Consider the following 20,402-nt stretch of genomic DNA (forward strand, 5'->3'; position numbering starts at 1 on the left):
ACTGATACTACTTCTGACAAATGTCTAGACAACAAGAAGTAGTGCTCTGGTTTGACTCTTACACATACTGCAACATTCTCAAAAGGTGCTTCCTCAGGGAAAAATCTGTGCAGTGTCCCCCATTCCTCTTCTTTATTTCCTTTATTATAGCAAATATTACATCATACTAGTCTGTCTCAATTCACTAGACTGTGAACCTCTCAGGGAAGAGAATTTGTATTGCGTTATCCTATGGTTTCATCCAAGTAAGTTCCTGCTATATAGAGGCACTCCGAATATGCAGGTTGAGTGAATAAATGAGAAACAAAGCAGACAAATCCATCCTCGCAGTCTAGTCAATGCAAGAAACTTTGGAGAACACAACAGAAAGAACACTACCCGACATCAAAAAGCTTGCAGTTTTCTTTGGAATACATGATTTAATAGTTTTATGTGCTTAGAGCATAGAAAAGAAGAGCCTTTGTTATTTCCTTGCGCTTCTTTTTTAATCCATCGGCCTCAGAAAAGGAAAGAAGCAATTCCCATTAAAAGCCACAAGGAGGCACTGTAGCGGTGGTGGTAAGGCAATTTTGTCCTCCAAAGGCATTTAAAGAGTGCTACTGCCATCTAGTGGATAGAGGCTAGCAGTGCTGCCTAACATTTTATAAAGCCTGTGGCAGCTCTGTTCACTTTCAGTATTCAGCCTAAAATGTCAACAGTGTTAAGCTTCAATGCACACTGATGCAATCCAAGGTTGCGGCTGTCAGTGAGTGCTCAGAGCTGGAATCGCTGGACTTTAGGAAACTGACTTTATTACATACAATTAAATATGTCCCCAATGCTAATACCATCCACTTGCTATAACAATAAAGGTGAGAGTCCTCATTTACTGAACAGTTTCTGTGCTAACTGCTTTATATACATTACTGGAGAGGACTTTCACAGAAATTCCTTATGTGGTGCATGTTAATGTTCTCACTCTACGGATCACTGAAAGCAAGCTTTTGAAAGTTTAATTGATCAGGTCAAAGTTTGAACGTAGAGCTTTTTGCTTTCAAAGTTAACTCTTTTTTCATTACTCAGTTTATTTCTGCATACCCCAAGTTCTATATAACAGGAAAGGAACAAATAAAAGAATTGCCTAATTCATTTCTTTTTTTATAATTTCATTTCAATTATCCCACGAATGGCCTCCATTTCTTCCTCCTGTGCGCATAAACCTGACCCACGCTGTTTATTCTGATTGTTGTTTGGTGACTGTTTCAGATCAGCAACACCTTTTTTTATAATGAACAAAGCATGTAGAAGCTTGTTAAGTTAGCTGACAGCAAAACAAACATCGTTTCTGAGGCTGCAGTCTGCTTTTGCTTGCCGACTGTCACACTGCTGGAGCGGTGTCATTTACGATCTACTTTTCATTCTGTTCTGTAGTGAGCAACATGATCAAGAAACTAACTGAGCTGACATTTTAACTAAGCCTCAGTGGCTCTCTTTCTCTCTGTTGGACATTATGCTTTGGCCTGGAGAGAATCTTCTCGCCATCCAGCCAGTGAGCTAGCTACCTGTGCTGCCAGCCCTATCTGGGACGTATGGACCTGGATAAGCACAATGTGCAGAGAAATAAGGGGGTACTTCTCTCCTACGGCAGATCCAGGCTGGCCCGTACTTCGAGGACTGTGAAGCAGAGCCTTCCTGCTGCAGTGCCATCTCCTCTTTGCCCTCTACCACTCACAGGCTGTGTAACCTCAGAGAAGTTGCTCGACCCTCCTGAGCTTAGTTCATTATCTGTCAAACAGAGGTAGGAATCACAACCACATTTTTTGCATTATGCCTATCAGGTGGATTTGAGGGAGCTCACCCTGTGGTTAAGACTAAAGAGGTAAGAACACTCCGATTCAAATCAGCCCCATTGCTTCTGCTGTCACTTCGGGCCAGTTATGTCAGAGTTTTCAATTCCTTATCTAGAAAGTGAGAATAATAACATGAGCCTCATACCCTTATGATATTTAAATGAAAGTACTGCATGCAAAAACTTAGCAACAGCACCTCATACATTGCAAGTGGTCAGTAAATAGTAGTTCTCATTGTATTACGTAAGTATAAAGCCTTACTATGAAAATACAGGGACAAACTTGGAAGTCTGAGTCATAGACAGACTAGCTTGGGTCCTGAGGCAAGTCGTTTCACCTCTCTCAACTTTGTTTCTTCATGTGAAAAATATACATGATGATTTTACCTATCTAATGGGGTACACGAACACTAACAAAATGTGAAAATCACAAACAGTGGTATAAAATGGGCATTAAGCTGTTTTTAACAATTGTGAGTTAACCTATTGTTCAGTATAAAAAATAAGGGCGTAAGGTCCTGCAGTGGAACCAAACGTTTGAACCCCGGAATAATCCCAGCTGTCTCTTGTCTGCACAGAAATCATTGACCATCTTGAAATCAAGCTCCCCATCGCAGCTTGAGAGAGGGGGAGAGAAGCTGCGAGGCTGAGGAAAGCAGGAAGGGAGGCATGGAGCGAGACGGGGTGGCGAGGAATTCATACCCGAGTGGACCTCACAAGCGTGAGGAGGAGGAAACACAGTCTCTCTTAAATCATCCTCGCCTCCAGCCTCAGGGATCTGATTACTAGGAGGAGGGCAGCCGAAACCACGGAGCCACCAGGCTGTTCATCTTCCAAGCAGATACCGATGGAGGGGCCCAGACCAAGGGATCATTAATGGCTGAAATGAACAGATCATCTTTCAGTTTTACACAGACAGATAGGCTGGGTCTGGCTGGTTCGTTGTGGTCTGTCTGGCTCTACTGGAAAGTAAAGAAACCCCTGCATTTTGCTGAACATTTTGAAAAGGCGCAGTCAGCAAAATTGTGCAACGCAGGCAATTTGTCTTTGGCCATTCTCCTCTGGGCCCCACAACCATCTCCTCTGGTCCCTCCCCAACCCCAGCAGTCCCGACTCAAAAACTGCTTTGGCTGATTCACTCTCAGCTAGCACTAATATTCATTTAGAAAAGGATTTTTGTTCTTCAGGAATAAAAACCTTCATTATGCTAAGGGAAATACTCTTTTAATGATGGGAGTTGAGCTTAGTTTTATAAGGTGACAAAGCTACTGACAAGACTTTTCTGCCACTAAAACCACTGTAGAAACGCTGTTTTCAAATACTTGCATTTAGTGAGTTCTTAAAACCACGTCCTTAAAAGTAAATGGTTTGTTTCTTATTTAGTAAATTGCTCTGTGTGTGTGTATTTTTCTTTTCCATATCATAACTTATTAAAGCAAATTATAATGGCTGTGATGAAAGAGATCCCTGTAAATGCTTGTGCTGTGACAGAAAATTGTAAACAAAGCACTGTAAGCAGCTGCCTTGCATCAGTAGGTGGCAGCACACACTCTCCTGTGAGGGGGAGTGGCTGTGGGGACACCATTTTATTTGAAGCTCATCAAAATAGTTGTCTTTTAGTAATCCTTGTGAAACGATTTATTTCCAGTGGATATTTTTTTCTTACATATCATGGAAATAAAGTTTGAATAATTTACTACCATAAAGCCTCATTAACTGAATCCAGCCAATTGAAATTGGTCGTAATTCAGAAAGTGGGTTGGACTGAGGCTTATTTGTTCTTTGTCAGTCTATGGAAAAGAGTTTGTTCAGCAAGTTAATAGTAAGACTCTCTTGGACGACTATTGACTGCTTCAGAACCTGTGGTTTCACATCGTTTTAAAATCATCTCATTTTTTAAAAAAATAGGTCTAGGCTTCTACACATTAAGAACTGATATGGATAAGGATGGCTCTCAGGGTGTAGAAATCTTACATAATTTGAAAAACAATGTGACAACTCAGAAATTGCAAACTTGGTGGCATTCTATATAAATTTATTCCAAATAAAATACATTCTCCAACTCTTTTCTTTTGAAATGGGGCATTTAGAAAAGAAATGCCTAATTTTATTTGAATTTAATTCAGAAATGATTTACTTAATAAATCTCATACGCAGCGCTGTGTGAGGAGGAGCTGAGGGTGCAGAGATGAATAAGCTGAGACTTTTGTCCTCAGTACACAAAACACAAAAAGGAGAAGATCTTTCTAATAGATGTATGATACATTAAAGCAAGAGAGGGAAAAGCAGGGGGAGGCAGGATTTGGTAGTAGCACAGAGAAGGGAAGTTGTTAACTTCTTACAAAACATCAGGGAAGTCTTCCTAGAAGAGGGATCATCTAAGCTGAGTTTTACAGCAAAAACAGAAATGTGCTATGGAAAAAAATATGACATTGACCTGTGAGGCAGAGGATGTAAAGAAGGCCTGAAACCATACCTGGAAACTCTAATATATTTAAGGTTACTTTCCTACGGAGTCTGTGATGAAGGATGACACTGACTTTGTAGGAGAGGAAACTCAACTAGCAGACTGGAGCTGAGCATATGCTGCAATTGATTTGTTATGGTCAGAGCATAAGGTTCCAGTGGTGAAACAGTGAAACATGAGATGGTAAATGAAGCAGAAGCCAGATCGTCAGGAACGCTTCACGTCATGCTGAGGATGTTGGGCTTTACCCTGTAGGTGTTGGGCAATCCTGAGCCAGAAAATCACATGGCCACACCTGTACTTCAAGCATGCTGATGTGGGTGTATGCAGAGCCTTAAGCAGAGTGAGCAGAGGTCAGGGAGTCAGGTTAGGAAGTGGTAGGAGTAGCCAAGGAAAAAAGGTAATGGAGGCTCAACTGAAGTGATAATGATGAAAAGACCCTAACCATGTCTAAAGTATAAATACAGGCCCAGGGTGCAGCGGCAAACCATGTTGGCAGTGATGTTAAGCAACCCATCAAGATCATTCCTGAATTTCTGAATCAAACTACAGAGAAGATAAATTGATATCATTGGCTAAAGTTAGCAATACAAGAGTATTACCAAAGTCTTGTTTAATATAACTGAAACATAAATTTGAATCACAAAAAAGCAAAAAAAGTAAAACCCCAATAACTTGATGGATAATCCATGAGCAAAATATTTAGCTGATTTTTTTTCTGTAGTATTCTAATGTATTTTTGAGATTGGAATTAAGTTGTCCACTAGCCCAGAAAGTAGCTGATTGTCTATCATAGCATGACATATTGTCCATACCACACAGTCTAATACTTAAACACATATTTTGCCATTCTCATTTATTTACTCAACAATATTTTTTCAATGACAACTGCCATCCAAGCACAGAAGTTACAGGATAAAAAGACAAAGCTCCTGCCTTTGCAAAGTATGTAGGTCTTGTTAGTGGCATCAGCAAAGATTTCAAAAAGGAAAAAGTTTGAGGTTGTGTTTAAATGAAGCATAAGAATTCATGTGTTATACATGAAGGGCGAGGAGCATAAGACCTAAGCACTGGATAGTGATAGCATCAGTAAGATCTACCATATGAGGAAGGGAGAGAGGGAGGAAGGAAGAAAGGAGAAGGGGAGACTTGGAGGAGTAGGAGAATAGGAAGTTACTGATTAGGTAAGAGCCTTATGGTACTAGGCAATGAAGGGTATGAAATGCCCTAGTTAATATGAGGTTGAGTCTATAGTGCGGAACAAAATCATTCTGAAATATGGTAACAGTACATTTTAGTCCATCCAAGACAGTCTCAACATAAAAATTATGTGGTCACCATATTCCAAAGACATTTTAGAAGATAATTTGGGAAGAAAGCATAAATAAATCTATAGAAAGCAGTCTCTTAAGTAGGTTATAACTGATAAAATTGTTTGAACAACAGATGTTGAGGACCTGAACAATCAGAGTGTCCATGGGCAGGAAAGAAAGGGATAAATAGAAATGGCAATTAGGAGAGAATTTCAAGATCTTCTGTTGATTAGCTCTTGAATATAAATCTTTTCATACCATCAGACTGTATTTCCTTGGGTCAATTGTCAGAAAGATATAGCTCAAATATCACTGATGTCTATTTCTATTAAAAAAAAAAAAGAAGAGATAGAGGCATATAAATAGATACTCTTAAAAGTAATCCCCTTAAGAAGCAAAACCCTTTTTCCATGATGCTGCTGGCTGTAAGAATTTTTCTAGACCTGTTTGGTCACTGTATTGAGGAGTCACTGTTACTTCTTTGGGATTTACTCTGAGCAATAACAAGTATTCTGAGTGGTGCTTTTGCTTTTCTGAATAGCAAACCAAATATTGGTTCCAGAACCAAATGCGAAAAAGTAAAGATTTCATGTGTACCTTATGACTAGTTAAAAATTGTCTAGACCAATCTGTAGAAACAGTATATCAGTAGTTGACTATGGATAGTTTGGGAAGCTGAGGGGGAGGTGTGGAGAAGTAACTGCTAACTAATCCAAGGTTTCTTGGAATGATGACAGTGGTCTAAAATGACATCATAAAGATATTGTCAGAATGAAAGAACGTCTTAGAAGCTGTTCACCTGGACTGAGAAAATGACTGATCTTTATGGTCTGTATATCCTATCTCAGGTTGTTCAAGTTCTAGGAGCACAAGTAGGGTACCGGTTCAGAGATATACATTTTTACATAGTCATGAGCCTCATTATTTTATAGTACAGCTGTGTTCTTTATTAGTCCCATCTCTGTCTCCCATTGCCCTTAGGAGAGAATGAGATGCATAGTAATAATTCAGATTTTGATCCATTCTCCTTAAATGGATCATAGTGCTCAACTTTATTGCTATTTGGGGAAGATAGTGATTTTATTACAACATAAAATATCTTAGATTTGTTTTGTTTGGGCTTTTTGGCTTTTTATTTCTAAATATCTTAGATGTCTATCTCTTAAACTATAATATAATTTTATGAGAACTTTTAATAAGTTGGGTTGTGACCAGTCATTTTTATTCCCCAAATATCATTGATTTTGAATATAAGCAGCATGGGTTATTATTATATGATGTAATATATTATTTTTGCTATTTTAACAAATTAAAATAGTATTTTTGTAATAAACTATAGAAATAATATGGGAATATTAGTGTATTTTTTATTTGCCATTAACTCTAAATGTTTATTTTGATCAATAAATAAAGGAAAATAAGTCATTAATTTCAATTAATTTTATTCTCTGCTTCTCTCTCCCTCATTCCTTTTTCATCTCAGGAAGCATTGTGAGTGTTGGAGATCCAAAGAAAAAATACACAAGATTTGAAAAAATTGGCCAAGGGTAAGTCATTGATTATTATTTTAAATATCAAAAGGGGAACACAAGCAACACACTTAAAATTCAATAATTGCTTATTATATTCCTGGTGAATTATGATTCTCGCTTCCTGGATGATATTTGTGTTTCACCTTCTCAGTGTTGGCTTTTCCAGTTGGCAGACTGACTATTAATTAACTAAAGAACACATCCTGCTAAAATGTCCACTGTTGTTGGGCTGACAATGAAATTTTGTAAGGACATTTTGTTCCCAGAGAGTTCAATTCAATGTGAATCTGAATTCAATCTGCTTTTCCTCTAGAAAGGCAGTAGGGTTATGGAAACTTCTAGCTTGTATGAAAATCTCCTTTAGACCTCTCCCCTTTACATCTGCCTAGATGTTACAGTTAAGATTCTTTTCATTGTCAAATAGGAAAGTGAACAAATGAGGGTGGGGGAATCCTTACTGAGTGATCCAAAGGTGGGCAAAGTTGACTGGGTATGAAGAGAACAGATCAATAATTCCCAAATGACACAGGGTCCATCATTTCACTCAGTATACTTTTTAAAGATTCCCAGTTGCTTTTGCCAGAGATCTGATTTAGAAGTCTAAATTGGGGTCCAGGAATTTGAACTTTGCAGAATTCCTAAGATAGTCTGGATCATCAGCTACAAATGAAGACCAAGGCATTAGCTCATTCACTAGAGCTAAAGTTGAGAGTCACAAGGACTGCAGGGCAAGTGGAACCAGGTATGTCTGTCAAGCCTCAGTGTAAAAGGGTCTGAGTAGGCAAAAGTGTTCGAAACGAAGAAACTTACAAAAGAAAAAGAAATGCAGTGTTCTTAAGGGGTGCCTTTAAATGGAAAATGAGACAGAGAATCAAGCCCACCAATTACTAAATGCCAGGAACCTGGATGGCATCACAGAAGTGTCCTGGCTGAGACAAGGCACTGGGAAGAGTGGAATGAAGTTCATTTGCCCGCACAACTGTGTTAGCCCATCAGCCATTAGAGTCATGTCATTTTCAATGGGGAATCTAGAGTTTCTTTTCCTATTTCTGAAAATCTTTAATGTAGAAAAGTGTGTGTTATAGAGAGGCTTCCTTATGTTGCATGAGCTTTACATTTTCCTTGCTTTTGCATTCCCAGTTTTTGCATTAAAGCTTCTTTTGAAATTTCCAACATGACTAGCAAAATAAATGGAAACCTTCGTCAGGCACTGGGGCATGCATGAGGAATGTGCATGATGGAGAAGCAGATGAGATGACCCTGAGATAGGGACAGGAACTCAGGGAGAAATAGACGATCATATTTATTTTTCTAGTGGAAACCATGATGACATTCGTTAAACTTTAGGTTTTCAGGCGGCTAAAATATGTGCCTATTAGTGCTTTTGCTTCTTTGTTTCTCATTAATATCACTGATGTTTTCACTCAGCTCACAAAAAGATAAGCACGGGGCTCTCTTTCACTTAATGGGCCAACTGTTATTTCCACCTATTGCGCCAGAACAAAGTTATCCAGTAGAACTTGTTTTGATGACTGAGGTGTTCTATATCTACATTGGTTAATGGGGTGACCACTTAACCATGTGTGGCAATAAGGCATTTGAAGCATATCTAGTGGAAATAAGAATATGACTGTATTTCAACTCACTTAATGGTTTAGCAGACATTTGTTGAGCACCACCTATGTGCCAGACACTATGCTTAAATGTCAAACAAACCGATTGGTAATGATGATGTGAGCTCTAAAGTAATTTACTCTGCAGGGATGAGTGCCTGCCAGCAGGCTACTCAGGGTATAAAGCAAACACTGAGAGGAGCCTCATCAACTCACCTAAGTGCGAGGCACCTTGGCTCACTGGAGTTTCTTGTCTCAATCTCTGTGATCTGGTTAACTTGTCAAGTAGGGAATCTGTACTTTTCTAATTCCTTATATCAACTTCAACTCACTTTCTTCATGCCCCAAAAGTCAAAACACCTCAAAGGCAAGTTTCAAAAAGACAATTTTGTATACTAAAAGCAAAAGCAGAATTTTACATTTCTTCTATTCCAGTTGGCTCTCTAGCAGAGCTAGCACTAGGAAGGGATATACAGTGCACATAGGAGTTATCACTACAAGTGTTTGTTCAATTTGGCAGTTAACTAACCACATTCATTCTCTGAGCACTTGAAAAATAGTGTTAATCCAAGTTATGATGTGATCGGGCCCAGTACAATGGCTCAACAAGCTAATTATCCCTCTTTAACCATATGGAAGCCTGTTTGTATCCTGGCTGCTCCACTTCCCATTCAGATCCCTGATTGTGAACTGGGAAAGCAGTGGAGGATAACCCAAGACCTTGGGACCCTACACACACATTGGCAGGTCTGGAGGAGGCTCCTGGCTGGTGGCTTTAGATCAACTCAGCTCCGGCTATTGCGGCCACTTGCAGAGCAAACCAGTAGATGGAAGATCTTTCTCTCTCTCTCTCTCTCTCTCTCCTCCTTTTTATAGATCTGCCTTTCCAGTGAAAATAAATAAATCTTTATAAAAAATTGTGATGTGATCAGTAGAAAATACATAGGTAATTTTAAAAAGAAAGTATGAAAAAGAAGCTCACTGATAAAGTTTATGTCTGTTAGATGTTGAGATAATAATATTTTGTATACACTTAGGTTAAATAAAGGTATTAAAACTAATTTTACCATTTAAAACTTTAATGTTAAGTAGAAGACATTTAAAATATTTCTAATATTACATTTCTAGTTATGGGTTTAAAGGAGGGTATTTATTCATGAAGTAGTTTACTTAGTATTGTTCTGGGGGAGTGGGGATAAGAGATACTATAATTTTGTTTTAATTGTTCATTACCATTAAGATCCTATTAAGCCAAAAGGAGCATTAAATTTAGAAAGGAAAAAAAAGTATGGGATGGTTGGTGTCCAATATCTTCCAGATACCAGGTAAATGAAGCGATACTAATTTTTCCAAGAATACAATTAGGCTGTCAAGCAAATTGGTGTGTAACAGGGATTTATCCCTCACAATTATTTATGCCTCTCCTTTCTAAAGCTGAAGAGGAAAATTCTGTCAGTACCTTTGTAAAATCCTTATAATCTAAAATGAAAAGCCAAAGAAGAAATCCTACTTGTCATTGAAAAAAGGACTATTTTAAATTCCCAAATTAATCGTTTTAAGGAATGAGGAAACCAGTTAGGCCCAATTTAATTTCTTAAGAGGTATAAAATATATTTTATTCCTCCTTTTGTCTCCTTTGGTGCCTCCACAGTGTTTTTCCACTTAAGTAGGCCTTCAAAAACAGTTTTCCAAAGTTATGGTCAACAGCCAGGTTTCCTTTGGCCACACTCACAGAACTATAGAGCTTCCCCTGTCTACTACCTCGATCTCAGAGTTTGTTTTTGCCTCAGTATTTATTGAATTAATTGAAATGTGTCTTTCCTCTCTCCTCTATTCATCTATACATACAAGTCTCACTTGCACTTTCTGTCTCCCTGTGGCTTCATCTCTTTTTCTGTCACAATGAATGGCTTCAACTGCCTCAGCGTGCAGTGCCTTCATGTGCGTTGGCTTCATTTTCCACTGCCCATTTTTACACACACACACATCCAAAATGCACATAATTATTGTAAAGTCAAGATACAGTTTTTCACATAGCTTCTAAGATATCGTCCAACAGCAAAAGTAGATACTGTGATTTTATCAATTTATTAGTTTTATTTCTCCTGTTGTTAGTATATTGTTCATTCTTAGATGGTAAAGTCAACGAACAAAATATTCATTTCTTTCATTCTAGATTAAAATAGCTGGATTAAATTTTTTCTTTAAATGTTTCTCCATTACTCGCCTTAGGCAAAGTAGTCTTTCTACCCTCAATATGTAGAGTTTTGATTTTCTTTTCATGAAGTCTGGAATTTTAATTGTTTTACCTATTGTTACGGTGACATTCAAAATGGTGTCAGGAATCATGTGATGGCACAAATAATCCGGGTCAACGTTCCATTTTCAGCTCCAGGGAACACAACAGCTAACTCTTGGGAGCTGGATTGAAGAACCACCGTTCCATTAATCACCTTCATCTACTTGGAAAACTAGTTTTTTCCAGTATGAGTTTCTGCCATCCCAGCATTCAGGCATACGGCCAGAGAACTGGCCTTGGTCTTCCATAAATCAAGTTAAGAATTGCATGTCCAATCACTTGAGGCCATTGCTGCGAGTCAAAGGCTGAAACTGACATTGTTTGACTAGGTTTCCGTGAAAAGTGTTCTATAGTTGGCTACGACGTGCAGACATTTTAAGCAGATTGTGCAATGCTAGGGTGTTTTTTTTTTCTTTTTTAATGAAAAAATATAGGTGAGGCTGTCTTCACAGATTTCTCATTAATATGTTTCAATTCATTTTAAGATATTCCTGAAATGAGAATGACCTGGAAGTTAGATACTTTTTTTCTTTCAGAATCATATTATCTTTTGCTTTGAACAATATAATGAAAATTATTTTGCAGGAAACAGCCCAGAGATGATTTGGACTAAATTAATAAATACCTTTTGAAATTTGGTGACGTTTTATTAAGCACCTTCTATGTGTAGCACAGAGAAGCAGGAAACGGGTTCTGGTAGTTAGTTCACAGTGACCTCTAGTTTCATGGTCCTCCTGAACATCTGCATCAAAAGAGAAACAAAGCCTCCCCACATTCATGTTTTTCTCCTGTACTTGCACTCACTCATCTTCACTACTACCTCCCCCGTAAGTCCATCTTTGGCAATCCTGGCTGTCTTTCTAAGTCCTATAGATTACATCCCTGCTGGCATGCATTCACCAATTCTATCTTAGTTTGCCTACACATGTAAAATTGCTTCAAGCTACGAAGACGATAGAGGGATAAAGGGGGAATCTTGAAAGAATTTGAAAAAGGAAAATCTGAGATTCTGAACTCACAAGGTGGTAGGAAATCACTTTCTTTAAGCATCAATTTTCTCATAGTTAGCAGCAAGTTCAGGCTTCATGATGTGAAAACTGAGCAAGGAAGCATTTGAAGTACTTTACACAGTACATGACACAAAGGTAAGTTCTCAGGAAGTAATCGTTGGGAAGGAAAGAGACACCTGCATGCTACTATTATATAGTTCACAATACAATAAATATTTTAATGCATTTACAGGGGACTGTGGCATGGAAGGAGAGAGAAATGACCTTATAGCTAGGGAAGAAATATGGTGAAAGGTTCTTAGAGTTGGATACATTTGAGCAGTGACTTCAACAGGTGTAGCAATTTAACAAGTGGGACTAAGGGAAGTTCCATCTGAAGGAAAGGAAGCAAATCCCCACTTTAGACTGTAGGTTTCATTCATTTGGTTGTCACTAGGATCTGCAACTGTGTCTTGTGAAGAGTAAATATGCAGCATTTGTTGAATATACATCATAAAGAGCAGAGGAATTTAATCAACAGCACTGTTAGTGCGCAGAGTTAAAAGTCCATTTTGGCAGAAGAGTTAATAGGAAATAATGCTAAAAAGATAGACTGGGGCTAAGTTATGAAACAAAGATACAGTGTTCAATTGTAATTTTTGAGCAGGTGCCAAAGACGTTTAATCCTCAGTTATCCTACAAAAATCACACTTCCAGAAAGAAACTGCCACTGGTTTCACATGTAATTAACAAATAATAAACACACATTTTTATGGGGTACAGTGTGACATTTCTTTCTTATGTTATTTAATTAATTTGGGGGGGGGGATATGGTTCCACATGAACAGGAATTTCCCCATCCATCCCACCTTCCCTGCCCCATTTCCCCCCATATTATTACAATAGTATAATCCTTCAGCAACAGTCACTATTGCATCAATCTATTTCAATACATGTATTAAGTGTGTAGTTGTCAGTGTGTTTAGCCATCAACTCAGACATGTATCATTCATTTGTATTAGGACCATTCAAAATGTCTCCTACTAACTCTTTTGAAATACACAATCATTTTCAAATATAGTTACAGGTTCAGCTTTTGGCGAGAGAGCTTCATACATTATGGTACACATATCATATTCTGGCACATCAGGCTGTACACAGAGTCTAATTACCCTATATTTCAGTGATGAGTAGATTGATCACAAGGTTCAGCGGATGCCTCTCTGTCCTCTTCTATGTCAAGTTCCACATCAGCCTTTCATGGGTATTTTCATTTGCCAATGATTATTTGTCAGATCAACAACTTTGTTAAAAACTGCAAAATAGTTGTTTCCTAAATCTGACATTCCTTCTACAATTATTAGCTAAAATACTTCCAATACTGCCAAGAACTTTACTTCTTCAGCTAGAGCTCTTTTGTTAGCCTGAAATATGGCTCATACACTGAAGAAAACTTTGTGTAAGAACAAGTTTCATGTCTTCAATGTATACAATTTTGAGAGCATAATGATAAATCCCACCCCCAACCCTACCTCCCTCACATCCTACCTCCTCCTTTTCTGGTTTTTTTTTTTTTTTTTTTTTGAGTCTTTGCAATGACATGCATTCAATTTACTTTATAATCACAGGCTTAACCCTTCTGTAAATAAAGAATTCAACAAATAGTAAGCAGAAAAACCACTGTTCCTCGGGAGTATAGGCAAGGGCTGTAAAAAATAAGCAAATCTGAAAATCTCAATTTTTTTGTAATCTATATAATTAGTTACCACAAATCAGGGAACACATAATGTTTGGTTTGGGGGGGCAGTGGCTTATTTCAAAGCATAAATGGTCTCCAGTTGTATCCATTTGGTTGTGAGAGACAGAATTTCACTCTTTTCTATGGTTGTGAAGTATACCATCATGTATCTATACTTAGAAATTCTGTATCTGGTCTCAGTCAATGGACATTTGAATTGATTGCATATTTTGTCTGCTGTGAAATGAGCTTTTATAAACTCTTTTGTATGCTGATTTCATTTCTTTTGAACAAATTTCCAGGAGTATTATGACTGGGTCATGTAGTAGATACTTTTTGAGATTTCTGAGGAATGTATATGTTGTCTTCCGTAGGAGTAGTCTACATCCCTACCAGTTGTGTGTAAGGGTAACTTTTCTGCTACATCCTTGCCAGAATTTCTTGTTTTGTGATTTCTATATGATAACCATTCTAACTGTGGTGAGATGAAACCTCATTGTGGTCTTTATATTTCTCTGATGGCTAAGTGACTGTGAACATCATTTAATGTAGCTGCTGATCATTTTCATTTCATCATCTGAGAGAAAATGCCTGTTTATGTTGTTGGCCCACTTCTTAACTGGATCTCTTCCTTTGTTGTTGTCGGGTTTCTTGAGCTCCTTTGACATTTTTTGATATAATTCCTTTATCGAATGCATAATTTACAAATATTTTCTCCCATTCTTTCAGTTGTCTCTTTGTTGAGTGTTTCCTTTGCTGTGTATAAACTTCTTAAATGCTTATTTTTAGATTTCCAACACAACATTTATAGTGGGTACCCATCTTCCTCCCAGAAGTGGTTGATGGAAGATGTTTTGATTTTCTAAATGGAGAAGAAGATGTTCCCATTTATGTAAAATATATCTTTATAATCTCATGGCTTTTTATATTTTAACCATTTCTATTTAGCTGAATTTATTGTAATTTCATTTGATGGTTAGACTGTCCTGTTCTTGGCTAATAGGAGTCTATTTAACTGTGTTAGTTTTGCAAGGAATATTTTAAATGTTTGTTTATGACATCTAGCCTTTGAGGTTATGAGATCATACTTTTAGTAGTTATCTACATCTTTTCTTTATCATACTGTCACAAACTATACTTTGTGGGTAAAAATAAATTAATATGGAGAAATACCGCATTACCTTAAAGATGTTATAAGAATCCAAAAATAAAGTTACTGCCCATTTTTCTTTTTTGGGAAAATATTTGGAGAAAATAAAACCCCTTAGCTTATGTGTGTGTGTGTGTGTGTGTGTGTGTGTGTGTGTGTACGCGCGCGCATTTCTCTCTCTCTCCCTCTCTCTCTCTCTCTCTCTTCCTCTCTTTCTCTCTCTTTTTCTCTCTGTGTGTTGAGGGTATTTTTTTTTTACCATATTGTTGTAACACACTGCATAACTCTTTGTTTCGTAATGTACCCGCATTTTATACTAGAGACACACATGTATGTACCATAATTAATTTAATCAAGCCCCTATTGCTAAACATTCATTTTGATCTTGATATTTTCCTGTTACAAACAGAACTTCAGTGAGGACCCTTACAAATGAACCATTTCCTACAGTGCAGATTTGCATGCATAGGGGATGATTCCTTCACCTGCATCACCCGGCCTTTCTCCCTATATTCTCATCCTATTATAAATCCCCAAGTGATTGCTGTGGCATAGTCATTCATTTCACTGTTACAAGCTTAACTTTCTGATATATAAGTATATCATGAAATGACAAGTATAGGGAAAGGAAGAAAATAAAGTACCACAATGTAAAAGTATAACTAAAAATTATAATGGGAATCCTATTATTATTTTTGGTCAAAAAATGCATGTTGTATACATAGATTATTTCCTAGTATGCTAATCTGCCTTTAGCACTTACAAAATGTGTGTGTGTGTGTGTGTGTGTGTGTGTGTGTTCTGTGTATTAGTTTTCGCATATCATAGAGAACATATATTTTCTTTTTAGGACTGGCTCATTTCCAAAAAAGTGAAAAAAGAGATGAACTATTTCTAATATGTGTAAATCTATCATTAGGATGAATTTCTCAGATAATTGTTGTATGAAAGGATATGTGAATGTCTTATTCCCATAGCAGTTGTCCCATTTAACACTATCAGCAATTTGTGAGAGAGTGCCTTTACCCTTGCCAGCACAGCTGTATTCGTTTGTTTGGGAGTAAAACAATATAATAAAATGCCACCACGGTGATTTTTTTAAAAGAGAAAATGGATAAAGGGGGAGCTGTAGCAACAAAGCATGTGACAAAACAAAACTATTCTGGATAGTCCATTGGCCAATGTATTCTATATCCACATAACACCAAGGTACATTTGTTGTATGTTGCATCTCTACATAATTTAGATCAGCCATGCAGCTACCCTCCAACAGAAACTGACAACACAGAGCAAGTCTTGAAATCATTTTCCTCCGGGGCATAACATTTGGCCAAAGGAATTTTGTGCAATATCTGGATCTTTGCCAATCATGTCATTATGTAAAATGTGAATGTCATTAAATCATCCATAATTGCACGAAAACTTTACTACTAGATGATGTGTAATCAACCCTCCAGTCTCTGTCCCTGTAAATTATTTTTAGTTTTAACTCCTGAGAAAGTAAATATATCATGGTAGTTATTTTGCAGATACTTATGCTACTTAATGAGGATCTCCCTTCTTACTTTTAGCATGAAGTTCCCATGTTGTAAATGAATAGTTTTGAAGTGTATTTCTTCAAGGATCTGATGAATAACAGCTTGATTTGGAGACCCTAACAAAGCATTGTAGATCACAGAACTAATGAATAAATGCTGGGCCTAAAACTGCTGGGTTACTTTTTGTTTGTTTGTTTAGGACAGCTATGAGCAAGAGCATAAGTGGTGTCTAGTGTGCTTGAAGAAATAATCCTTTGGGTAGGACCACCCACTTAAAAGTATTTGCTTCTTCTTGGAAATATTTCGGGTCACACAAAGTAGAACACCACTATTGAGCACTAAATAGAAGTAGTTTGAGCTCTATAATAGGCTTTGTGATAAAGGATTTTGAAAATATATTAGCATTTGTAAAGAACAATGTTTATGAGGCGATGGAAGATGCTTTTTGTTCTACTTGATGCTCTGAAACTCACTGTGTTGTGTGCTGTCTCTTGTAAAGAATGATGCCACTCGATCAATCACCATTAGAATGTGTGCATAGTTGTTTTTTCTGGGCATAGTAATAAGCTTGTATTAAGCCACCTGGCCCCCTTTTCTGTCCAGGCTCTCTTAAAACCAATGGCACACACTGTGAAGCAGCTGCTTAGAATGAATGTGTTGGACTGAGTAGCCAAGAGTTTTCTGGCCTTTTGAGGGATTAATCCTTGTAACTGTGGCCTCATTATCACTGAACTATAACCCACTGAGATCCTTGGCCCTACACCCAAGATGTATTACAACTCTATTTAAAATTAGATGGCCATGAATATTCTGAGAAAAGTCATACCCTAGCTAAAGAATAGCATATTCCTTGTTCCACTTCATAATCCCAGCAGTGAAAGTTTGTACCACCTGACTCCAGCTGGATTCTGAGCACTTAGACAGATAATAAGATAAGACTGCTTTACATATGTCTTAAAACTTAGGAATGCATTTTTTGAGAAATAAATAACACAATGGAAAATACTTTGAAACTCTCAATTTGGAAAAGTGCTATCTTATTGCATGTGGTAATACTATTCCTCAGCACTCCTGAACCCTCTGAAAGACTTATTTTCAACAGAACAAGGAAATGTAGAATAATATCAATACACATATCTATATACACAGGTACTTCAACAGTTCAGTGAGTGGTGGGTATATGGTCAGTTGGTGTTGAGAGCAGTAAGTCAGTCACTGCTTGGGATGCCCACATCCCATTTAAGATTGTGTGAGTTCAGGTTTGGGGTTTGTTTCTCATTCAAGTTTTTGCTGATGTACACCCTAGGAGGCAACAGGGGTAGCTCAAGTACTTGGGTCCCTAATAGCTCTGTGAAAGATGTGGCTTGAGTTCCTGAATTCTGGCTTCAGACCCAGCCCTAAATGTTGCAGACATTTGGCAAGCAAGCCAGCAGCTAGACGGTATCTATGTGTGTACACATGTATTCATGCTTCCAAATTAAAAAAAAAAAAACTTCTACAAAGTTTTTGGAAAACGGAATTGGAAGAAAACTTTATTTTCTTGAAAAAATTTGTGCTGTGCATATTGGGGTTTCCAAATATTGCTCTTTAATTCCATTTTTCACAAACTTTGTAAATGCCCTCATATTTAATGTCAGGTGCATTAATATGTTGAGACAATTTTTTAGGTAAAGGACTATAAGCAGAAACTTTACATAGCAACCAGAAGATGATTAAGTCCATCTTAAAAACTAACTCTATTCTCAGTCCACTATTAGCCGCATGACTAATTCTAACTGAATCCAAAGACAGAGCCATCTTTTATATGGTTATCACAATGGAATCAAATATATGTATGCCTTGGGACAAACTAAATGTCTCAAAAAGAATCTGATTTAAGCGAAAGAAAAAGATACCAGATAATATTTCGGGGAGGTATCTTAACATAATGGATACAAGTGTGAGCTTAAAGAGGCACCAAAGTGGAACTTAGCATCGTTGGGAAAAAAAAAAAAAAACTCATTTAACAACAGAAGATGGTGGTTAAGAGCATGGAGTGAAATCAAACTAACATGTTTTAAGGCTTAGTTGCTGTGTAACCTTGTGCAAGCTACTTTTCATTTTCAAGTTTCAATTTCCACATTTACAAACTGACAATAATACCATGTACTTCATATAATTCTTGTACAGGGCAAGCATTAGGGGATTTGCTCTTATAGTGTTTCAATAAATGAGCCTCTCCAAGCAGCAAGAGCCGTAGAACTAGAAATAGCTGCAAAAATTGACATGCTAAATAGGGATTAAATTCTTAACTGTGACTTCATCAACCTCGTGTTTGTGCTTATAAAACCCTAAATGGGAAAATTACCTATCCTAGCTTCCTCATACATTCCTTCTACGTTCAAGATGGACCTCATCAAACCCACTAGTACCCTTCTGTTTTTCTCCCTAAGGGCCTCTTCCTGTCTTCAATTCCTTGCCTTCTTTTCTTGCCTTGTCCCATTTCCATGCCGGAATGAGAGTAATCCATCTAAATTATTAGTCCTACCATTTTCCTTCTTTGGTAACTACTCATGATGACAACTTGACTTTGGCTTTTAGTAGAAAGCATCAAAATGTGATAAATACTGCTGATAAACTGACTTGTCTTGTACAGCAAATGAAGAAATCATGAATTGTTGGTTTCTTCTTAGAACCTTTGGGCTGAAAGCCAATGTTTTATTTGAATATTAAATGTCTGGCCCTGTCTGGGAGAGACTGTTAATAAGACATTTAATGTGATGCCAAGAAGCCAGAAGGACTCATCACACTGTAATTGGTGATGAGGCCTAATGCTTGAACAGTCTGTTCAGTCTTTAATCACAATACAGGTTAAATGAATGATCTACCTCAGAGGTAGGGGACCTTTGTTCCTTACTAGCTGGTTCATATTACCCATACCCATCTCACTCCAGGAACGCTAGCTTAGTCTTCTGTCATGAGGAGGTTGAACTGAGTGATCTCTAGTTTCCTTTCAGTTCCATTAATGCACAACATTTTATACGATCCAAAAGACTGAGATTTGGATTATACAAAATCTTCATTAGAGGCATATGTCACCACTCTGACAATCTGTATTGCGTTATCACTGGGATGGAGGAATAATAGGTATCCTCAATATTTACTTAGCATAAAAATCAAATTGACAGTGTTGAAGATTTTCATACACTAACTTCATTATGGCAAAGAGGAGGTTTTTTTGTAAGATTTATTTATATATTTTTTATTGGACAGTCAGATTTACAGAGAGAAGGAGAGACAGAAAGGAAGATCTATGTGCTGGTTCACTCCCCAGGTGACCTCAACGGCTGGGGCTGAGTCAGTCTGAAACCAGGAACCAGGAGCTTCTTCCTGATCTCCCATGCATGTGCAGGGTTCCAAGGCCATGGGCCATGTTCTGCTGCTTTCCCAGGCCACAAGCAGGGATACAAACCAATGCCCAGCACATGCAAGACCAGAACTGTAGCCACTGTGCTGGGTCCAAGAGAGCATTAGGAGTTGTAACTCCCATCTTTGTTAGTTTGCTTTCTGAAATCCTTTTCTCCTAAAATGTTGTATGATACTCATGTTTTATTAAGAGAGAATTGAAGTTGTAGCTTGTAAATATATACATTGAGATTCTTTGGCATACTCCAGCCTGTTGCAAAGCTATCTATTGAGAGTCAATTTGACACATGATCAGATTTTTTTCTTTGAGAGTATGTATACACTACTGTTCTTTAATGATTACAAGGAGAGAACTTTCCACCCTTTTGTCCAAGAACCACTTCAATTATTTGGCTTTGCAAATGCCAAGTCATAAGCAAGTTTTACTCTTAAACTATGTTAGATGATACTTCATTTATTTTACTTTACTAACCAAAAATAAATATAACTTCTATGGAAAGCCCTTAACTAGCGTGCAATATCCATCATCA

General features: G+C 37.4%; 1 protein-coding gene across 2 annotated transcripts in view; it reads left to right on the plus strand.

Moving 5' to 3' along the window:
• PAK3 (p21 (RAC1) activated kinase 3) overlaps window positions 1-20,402 on the plus strand; it is a 276,680-nt gene that overhangs the window by 219,965 nt on the left and 36,313 nt on the right. For both annotated transcript variants that reach the window (XM_058658938.1, XM_004590198.2), the window contains one exon: window positions 7,092-7,155. In XM_058658938.1, coding sequence (XP_058514921.1) covers window positions 7,092-7,155 — 64 coding nt within the window. The remainder of the gene's footprint in view (window positions 1-7,091; window positions 7,156-20,402) is intronic.

The sequence above is a fragment of the Ochotona princeps genome, chromosome X (assembly GCF_030435755.1).
Source record: "Ochotona princeps isolate mOchPri1 chromosome X, mOchPri1.hap1, whole genome shotgun sequence".
In the NCBI taxonomy this organism is placed as follows: domain Eukaryota; kingdom Metazoa; phylum Chordata; class Mammalia; order Lagomorpha; family Ochotonidae; genus Ochotona; species Ochotona princeps.